This window comes from Trachemys scripta, chromosome 4, assembly GCF_013100865.1.
Source record: "Trachemys scripta elegans isolate TJP31775 chromosome 4, CAS_Tse_1.0, whole genome shotgun sequence".
In the NCBI taxonomy this organism is placed as follows: domain Eukaryota; kingdom Metazoa; phylum Chordata; order Testudines; family Emydidae; genus Trachemys; species Trachemys scripta.
The window spans coordinates 101,636,735-101,645,707 of NC_048301.1; the positions used below are offsets into that span (position 1 = coordinate 101,636,735).

The 8,973-nt window shown below is 42.9% G+C and overlaps 1 protein-coding gene across 2 annotated transcripts; it reads left to right on the forward strand.

Annotated features, from left to right (window-relative positions):
- Positions 1–698: 698 nt before the first annotated feature.
- Positions 699–8,773, forward strand: C4H11orf58 (chromosome 4 C11orf58 homolog). 2 transcript variants are annotated; one of them, XM_034770165.1, is made up of 5 exons: positions 699–854; positions 1,946–2,029; positions 3,733–3,793; positions 5,927–6,036; positions 8,305–8,773. In XM_034770165.1, the coding sequence occupies exons 1-5, from the start codon at positions 795–797 to the stop codon at positions 8,515–8,517; spliced, it is 528 nt and encodes a 175-aa protein (XP_034626056.1). In that variant the 5' UTR covers positions 699–794; the 3' UTR covers positions 8,518–8,773. The 2 variants fall into 2 exon arrangements, with proteins under 2 accessions (XP_034626056.1, XP_034626057.1); XM_034770166.1 differs by having other exon boundaries at positions 701–854; positions 1,949–2,029.
- Positions 8,774–8,973: the final 200 nt, after the last annotated feature.

Consider the following 8,973-nt stretch of genomic DNA (forward strand, 5'->3'; position numbering starts at 1 on the left):
CCCCCAGGCTTACCCCCCACCCCCATCCTGATTTTTCACGCTTGCTGTCTGGTCACCCTAGCCTAGGAAAAGCCGGCCGGCTTTGTGAAAAGGGCTAGCTGCTTTGGGCCCAAGATGGGAGACTTTAGGCTTGCACTCACTCTGGGGCGGGAGTCACAGCAAACGGAATCACGGGGGGGCTCTCATCACACCAGCTGCGGAGCGGGACGGGAGGCAGCGGCTCCCCGGGTTCGCCCGGACGGGCGGCGCAGAGGGGCGGTGCCCACAGCAGGGGGAGCTGTGATCCCTTTGAACACCCGGCCTCAGACTCTGCGCCAAGCACATGTCGAGCACTTTTCCATAGAAAGAGCGGGCGCGGCCAGGCAGCCCCACGAGCGGCCGTATCTACCCGCTGGGGGGAGGCGAAGGGTTTAGCAGAGTAAATGGCGAGTTTGTTACGCCAGCGGGCCGGGGACTCGAACCCGCTCCTCACAGCCTCGGCGTGTTGCTATTAAGCAGCTGCCGGCTACTCCGCCGCTACCGTCACCACCCGCGGGGACCGGGACACTTTGCCCCTTGGCCAATCATGGGCCGGTACCGGCCTCTCTCCCGTCGCAGAGGATTCTGGGACGTGAAGTCTCTCCCGCCCTCCACCAGTGCGAGTCACCAGAGAAGAACTACAACTCCCAGCGTGCCTGGCGCCTGCCGGGATATTGACCTGCTCGCGGGGGCTGCCGCCGTGTTGCCGCCAGCCAGGCCGCGAAGGAAGACGTAAGGGCCGCGGCCTGGGCGCCGATCCCGCAGCCTGAGGGAAGATGAGTTCGGCCAGGGAGACGCAGCCCCGCCACGGCATGAAGCGAGCGGCCTCCCCCGATGTGAGTCGCGCGGGGGCCGGGCCATGGGAGGCCGGGGGCGATGCGGGGACGGGAGATTATCCCCTTGCCCCGGGGTGAGGGCGGGGCGGGGGGGCAGTTCTCGCCTGGCAGGCGCTGATCGGCTTGTTGTAGGTCAGTGAAATGACCCAGGCCCCGTCCCCCTCTCGAGGCTCTAACGCTGCCTGGTGGCGGGGAGGCACCCGAGGCTTTTCACTGGGCTGAGCTTGAACGGACTCGGCCCTGCTGGGGAGGCCGCCCGCCCTCCCTCCCTCCCTCCCTAAGCAGCCGGGGGGAGTAGTCGGTTCAAAGGGGATGTGCCTCCGTGCTGGGAGCGCTGTTTGCTGCATTCATGCCCCGTGCTCGCTGTATAATGGACGTGGTCGGTTGCCACTACTAGCCCAGCCTGCAAGCCGCTGGTTTGGGCTTGGTACCATTCAGTGCTTGTTATGCCTCCTGAAGAGGCCCAAATCTCTGTTCGTTTTCAAGATTTTGTTTGATAAGTTGATAGGCGTGAATCTTGATCAAATTCAAAGGTGGTGGGTTAGTTAACTGTACGATTATTTTTCATTTGCTGGAGCTCAGTTTTCTGTCTTCCTCCCTATGCAAGTTCTTCATGGGTTTATTCTTGCTAGATATGTTATCTCTCTGCAAATGGCTCCAGAAGTCAGAATCCATTCTTTCATTTTAAAAATGTATTCAATGGCTTGTTGATGTTGCAAGATCATCTTTTTATAGTGCCTGTTGACCACCGTTGAGGCTGCATCTAAGTCTGTTTAGTTTATTAAAAGTCCTTCCTGCTCCCTCTCCACTAGAGCCTATTTATTTAAAAAAAACAAACAAAAAAAAAAAACCCATGTCCTTAAAACACTTCTCAAAGTTGACATTATTGAATGAGTGAGTTATGATCAGGTCCAGGGGGGGCCCTAGTCATGTATTGAAATTGCATGATTGTAAATGTTGCATCATAGTGCATTGAAAAGATGCTCAAATTATGTATAACTTGGAATATCTTATTTAATATAAACATGCTTTTAAATGAAACTGATCTATTTGTTTTTTTTTTAAATAATTTATTACTTTCTATCTTCCAGCAGGGATCGAGCAGCTGGGAGGCAGTAGACTTAGGTAATGAAGAAAGAAAGCAAAAGTTCTTGAGACTTATGGGAGCAGGAAAGGTGAGATTTTGTTAATTATCTATTGCATAGTGTTTTCTGTTCTTTTTGGAAGTGAAGATGCGTTAGTGTTATTGATAAGATAGTGCTTGCTTGAAGGTAAAAGTTTTCTTTAAAACATTATTCTTACATTCATCTGTGTATCCCTTTGTACATAACTTTAGTTCTGGCAGGATTTCTGCATTTAACAGTTGTAGTTATAATCTACAGTTATTTCAAGGCCCCAAAGCACTTGCTACGTAGTGTCTGTAAAATGTAATGTCAGCATATTGGCCTGTTGCTCCACAGTTAGCCTGGGTAGCACTGCTTTGCAGTAAAAAAGGGCTCCAACTTCACCTCTGACAATTACTGATTCTAATTCATTGTTTTTCCAGATTCTTATATCTTTAGATCAGCCTGCAAAATAGTCAGGAACACTTTCTTACTCACCCTTATGAGAATAATCAACAGCCTAATGTTTTACTCACCAAAAAAAACCCCAAATTTGTTGGCTCCAGACAAGTGAAAGTTGGCTTCAGGTGAATGAGATACAAAGGCTAAATATAACAGCAACCAGACTGGAGTAACTCAGTAGCAAACACAATCAGATGGCTTGGAATTTAATTACTTATGCAGGACAAAATCTAAATCCACTTACATGTGTGGACATTGTGTATTGTAAGTTTTGTTTTTCATGCGATTAATGTAGATGGTACCCAGTGATACATACACACACACATATCTCACGAGAGACCAGTATTGGAGCCTGAATGTTTTCATATGTGCCTAAAATACAATTTTTAATGTTGCAATTTTTTCTTTTATACAGGTGTCAATAACTAGATGGGGTGGCTTTTAATTAAATTGGAGGCAAAAATTAAAATTTGCCTTCCCTTAAAAAAACTAATTATTTTTCTCTAATGTTGTATTTCCCTAACCTGGTGGAGTCATTATTCTCTGCCCCTAACAGAGTAACTTAAGTGCTCTTGGGGATGGTAGCATGACCCTGGATTAACCTAAGGACTTACATAAAGTGCAGATTGTGCTTCCACAGAGGCTCCTAATGAAACTGAAGATGGTGCTGGCTCTCGCGTTCAGGGCTGTGGGTTAAGGCACATTGGCCACATCTTTGCTTATCCTGTGTGGGTGTTTCGTTGGAAAAGAACATACAGCCCTATGGAACTATCAGTTCAGCCCAGCAGGTGGTCTTCTGTCCAGTAAGGGAATGAGAAGGAAAAGCAAAAAGTAAATAAACAATCAGAAAATAAAGTTGTGTAGGGGAGGATTCTGAGCTGCTAAGTCATTTCTAGGGGAATCAAAGAAAGGTTGAGTTATTACTGTAATTGGCAAAACCTGGGTTGTAACTTGAAACTTTATTGTGCATTATAATATTGGGCTCAGGTGACCTATTTTCCCTCATCCTGCTGCAACTTCAGCGGGGTTGTAAACATCCCTTTGGAGTGACACTGGCAAGTGAAAAGGAAAGGAACAGATTTGGGGGTTGGGAGGGTACCTAGGGTTTCCTCCAATATGATCAGTGGAAGGTAAAAATGAAGCTAGCTTTGTCAACAGATAGTCATTGGCTGGTGAAAGAGCTCATTAATACATGTTCTCTCCCCCCCCTGAAAAAAAGCTTGTTGATAGTGCGCAGTAGGGTGTGTGTATCCAAGAATTCTAGTATGTAGGTAGAGCTGTCAGAGTTCACAATAAATTGCATTTTCTTTTAGAAAGAACACACTGGCCGCCTTGTTATCGGAGACCACAGATCAACTTCTCATTTCAGAACAGGTCAGTTTAATAGCTGATACAAATTAGAAATCTGTAAACTAACATTGATCTAGAGAGGCAGAGCTGAGTCTTTGTACCTTCACTACCGTTGCAGTGGGGGCTTTCAATTTTGTGACTAAAGCTGAAGAAAACAAGTCAGATTCTGGGAACTGGCATAATCTCATCCTCTTTTACTAGTCAGTATAGTGACTGAAAAAGGCCTAGTTTTGCTGCACATGTCTACTTCCTCCTGCCCAGATTCAGCAAAGCATTTCTGCATGTGCTTAAATTTAAGCACATGCTGAAATGCTTTGCAAAACTGGGGTCCACATATGTTGTCTCCTTTTCTTGACATAGAAGCAAAACAATCTTATTGCTGTTAGACAGTGACTGTAGCTGCAGACTGAGGGAGTGCAGTGTATTATGCTTCACGCATCATCACCAGTTACACTACCAGCTGATGACCTTTGATGGAGGATGTTGTGCATAAATCAGAATTGGGCTTGACTTTTCAGAGTCCCTGTTGGTTATGTAGTCCTGATAGTCAAAGCAAGATTTTTTTCTTGTAAACTGAGCAAACTTTGAGATGAATTGCCATGGACCTAAGATATACAAAACTATGACTTATTTCTAATCAGTAGGTGACTCTGCAAGTCTGTTTTTTCCCATAGTCAGACTCTGATGATTAATTATCAGAAGCCAAGATATCTGACTTTATGAAGTTTGAAATTGGACAAAGTTTGGAATAAGAGCTTTGGTAAAACCTCTCTTAGCTGTATAGAATAGGAACTGCCAGACTCCTCTACATTTTTTTTCTCCAATTTGCCTTGGTAGTAACAACTTCTTAGCTGATCTAGGCCATGTGGTCTAGTGGATAAAGCACTGGACTGGGATGTGAGAAACTTGAATTCTATAGCTGGTTCTGTCACTGGCTTGTTGGGTGACCTTGAGCAAGTGACTGATGATACTTATCTCCTTTGTAAAGTACTGTACAAAGATAGATGGATATCTGAAAGAGTTAAGTACTATTATTGATCACTAGCAGGAAGTTGTGATTAGGTTTTGACAAGAGGCCTGCTCCTTGCTAAAAGCCCAAAGCAACCACTTTCCTCTGTTCGTATGTAAAGTAATCTTCCTTTTCTCCTCTCCTCCTATTTCCCGCAGTTGGCAGTCTTTTCCTCCTTTAATAATAAAAACGTATATAGTTACCTTCAAAGTACCGTACAAACACTAATTCTCACAGCAAGGATAAGTAATTCTCTCTCATTTTACAAGGGAGGAAGTCAGTGGCAGATGGGAGTAGAACTGGGAGTCCCTAGTTCTCTCTCGCAGTAAACTAGGCCGAGGGTTCTTCTGCATTTTTCATAATGTAGCCTGTACCTGGATAGACGTAATAACTTATTAAAATAAGCAGCAGGATAGCCTATGTGAAAGCATCTATTTAATGGACATAAGAAAGAGCTAATTTTCAAATTGCTTCCCATGGCTGGTGGAAAAGAAAGCTAAGTAGCTTCTGTTTTATGCTGTTAAGAATTCAAATGTGTGAGATGAAGTGGCCCCAGACACAGGTAGTTCATCTAAAATGTAGCAAGTTAAGTCCAGTAGTGAACTTCTGACTTACTGTTGTGTATGTGTGCGCTACTTCATTTTAACCATTGGTTTGCAGTGCCTTGATTTGCCAGTGTAGAGACTGCTTGCTGCACAAATGAATGTCTTGAAGCTCCTGCTCTAATATAACATTTTCATCTTGCTATGAAAAATGGCAATAGTGGCAGGATGGGGTAATGTTAAAAATGAACTGTTTTAGTGCAGACAGGTGGTTGATTTTACAAGGTAGTATTACATTCTACTAAACCCTGTTTATAGTACTACCCCTGGTACAATATTGAGCCTGTGGCAAACTTGATAATCTCATTCCACCTTTACTACAATACAAGAGTATTTTACTTGCCTGTTGAGTTGAACAATTAATTGCTCCAGGTAAAGATAACTTTACAAGGGTGATGGTGTATTCACTGTGCCGTATATAGTCAACCCAATAAATTGCATTAAATATTTTCATACAGTGCTAAATCCTAAAGATCTGGTAATTTTGTGTAATCAGATGTTTTTGTTAATTTGACTGAACCATAACCAAGTACACTGGACATGCAGGGGAAGAAGACAAGAAAATGAATGAAGACCTAGAGTCTCAGTTCCAGCAAAGCATGGACAGCACTATGTCTGGAAGAAATCGACGACACTGTGGACTTGGTTTCAGTGAGGTAGTAGTTTACTTACTCTTATTGACGCAGACAGGCTTGCTCCAGTGGGCAAAGAGAATGAATGACAAACATCCCATGGCCATTTTTTTTTACAACATGTCAAACTTACTCTATCCCAGAGTGCCCCTATAAGTTTACCAAGTACAAATCTACAAGAGCCAAGAGCTTCCTGTGCTTGGACACAGAGGTACCAGTGAGAATTCTTGAACACCTGAAAACATTCATACTCTACAGTATGTACAGCTAGATCATGTTAAGCTCCTCAGAGATGTAACATAGCAGGTGACTTGACAGTACATAGCAGCTCTACTCAACAATTTAGCATAGGAAGTGAAGAATATTTTATTCAATTGACTGCCAGGGAAATTTAAATAAACAGAACATGAACCAAAATAATTATGGGACTCGCACCTGCTGTGGAATGACTAGAATAGTTAAGGCTTTTTACATCTTCCAAAACCCAGCACCCACATGAGAGTAGCATAATGCCTTAAGACAAGCTAGGGGTATCCATTCAGTGCTAACTCAGAGGAGTGCCCTCCCAATTGCTAGCCCCATTACCTGAGAGTCCCTAGGAAAGGTTGGGGGATGCTTCCTCTTCATGTACTGACCCAGATTAAACTGCTTTAGCTCAAAGGGGTGCAGTCGGAGCCTGAGGTGCTATGATTGCGTGCTCCAGTTATAATTACATTGTGTAGTCCTAATGCATGAGGAGGGGTGGGGAGAAGGAAATCTGGAAGAGGTAGGAATTGACTATTGGACACAGATGAAATCTTCAAATGATCCTATCTCTCCTCAGTCATATAGTTATGAGGCAGTCTCAAGGGAGGAAAGGATAGGGCCCCCACTGTCTGGAGGAGACACAGAAAAGTGAAGGAAGACAAAATAAAATTATGAAACTATCGTACCTCTTTGACGCCTCGAAACAAGATATTTGAGCATGAGGTTGAAATATCAGTGAATGTTTACTCTTGGTCAGAGCGAATACTGATAATTGTAGAAAACTTTCTGAGATTGCTAGACTTGAGTTAAAGAACCTGTGCCACTCTAGCAAACTCTTACTATTCCAAACACACATGCACTTTTTCCCTTAGAAAGGCATTTTTGTGTAAATAGAAGCTATACCTGTATTGGCCCATCAGTATCAGATTTAAGCAACAAAGAGTCTTGGGCACCTTATAGACTAACAGTGTATTGGAGCATAAGCTTTCGTGGGTGAATACCCACTTCGTCAGACGCATGTGGTGGGAATTTCCAGAGGCAGGTATAAATATGCAGGCCAGAATCAGTCTGGAGATAATGAGGTCAGTTAAATAAATTGTTATCTCCAGACTGATTCTGGCCTGCATATATATACCTGCCTCTGGAAATTTCCACCATGTGCATCTGACGAAGTGGGTATTCACCCAAGAAAGCATATGCTCCAATATGTCTGTTAGTCTATAAGGTGCCACAGGACTTGTTGTTGCTTTTTACAGATCCAGACTAACACGGCTACCCCTCTGATCATTATCAGATTGCGCATTGAGAATTTCTTCCGTGGTTCTAAGTGCTGTATTTGCCAAATAGTGTCAGGTTTACAAAGCATTGCAGTCTTGCACACAAGTCCCTGATGACCCTCATATAAAAATAATGTGGTTCATGTTAAAGTTGGCTACAGTATGGCAACAATTCTCTTGCACCAAGCATGACTCTGAACTCCTACCAAAGCTAAAGAAGTAACGAAGCAGTAAAAACCTTGCATGCTCAATTGCATTTGATAATGTTTCCAAGTTCTCTTTGTTGGTTCCTTCATGATGAGTAATATGAGGCTAGTGGTCAACCACAAAGTAGCTGCATATTGTGTGCGCACACATTCCTGCTTAAAAAATCCTTCCCAGCATAAAGCATTATTGTTTAAAAATTTACTTCCTTTGCTGTTTAAATGTTAGCAAACAGAATGGAGATGGTCCAGTTACTGCATTAGTAATGTCAAGGGATCCTAGAACTTTAGTACCATTTACCACTGTAATTCAGATGTCATTAAGGAAATTGACAATCAATCAGTCATTCCAGTATCTGACAGACTAATCCTCTCTATTAAAGATAGAGATGGGTTTTATCTGGTACCTCTGTTATTTAATCTCATGTCCCATCTTCAGCCACTAACACAAAAGGAACAATGTAGCAACTAGTGAAAAGTCATTGAAGTTGTTTGTTAAATGGCAAAATTCGAGGTTGCTTGGGGGAATGATTTAGCTTCCTTTTGTAATCTGAATTTTATTCTAGCTGGAGGAGGCTGAAGGACAAGATGATGTGAACAGATACTCTCCTGAACCTGAAAGTCCAGAGGACTCTGAAAGTGACTCTGAGTCGGAGCAAGAGGAATCTGCAGAAGAACTGCAATCTGCTGAAAAAGACAGTGAAGCTGATGATCCAGAAAGCAAGAAAGATGTGAAAAGCAATTATAAAATGATGTTTGTTAAATCCAGTGGCTCATAACTTCAGGTCTACTAAGTCTTTGTATTTAAAGTACAGTAAGCCTTTTTGTTAGTGCAAAGTGGAGGACTGCTTACAGCACAGATTTTTGTATTATGATTTTAAAAAAGCCCTTTTAGATGAAAGAAAAAAAATAGTGCTTGCTTTCAGATACCATGGATGACATTTTTATGGGCATGAGTGTAATTTTTTGGGGGGTAAAGTATAAACAGATGCATTGGATGAAAATAAATGTAATTCCCAACCTCCTTTTACAATATTCTGTGAACCCACTCTCCTTCCATTGTAGTTGTCAAACCTCTGACACTACTTTCTTTGATTAGTGTCCTTTTGTCTTGGGTGTTTGTTTGAGAAATAAGGTTTCATTGGAGTTGCCTGTTGCTGTATTAATGATGATACAATAGCAATGATGACAGTATTCTGCGGTGTAATACAGCTTCAACTATTGGTTCTGTTTGG

What these genes read in the sequence shown, in the direction of transcription:
- C4H11orf58 (XM_034770165.1), top strand. Translation starts at nt 795, where the DNA reads ATGAGTTCGGCCAGGGAGACGCAGCCCCGCCACGGCATGAAGCGAGCG. An exon ending in GACTTATGGGAGCAGGAAAG is followed by an intron (nt 2,030 to 3,732) that starts GTGAGATTTTGT and finishes ATTTTCTTTTAG; the next exon opens with AAAGAACACACTGGCCGCCT. An exon ending in AACTTCTCATTTCAGAACAG is followed by an intron (nt 3,794 to 5,926) that starts GTCAGTTTAATA and finishes CTGGACATGCAG; the next exon opens with GGGAAGAAGACAAGAAAATG.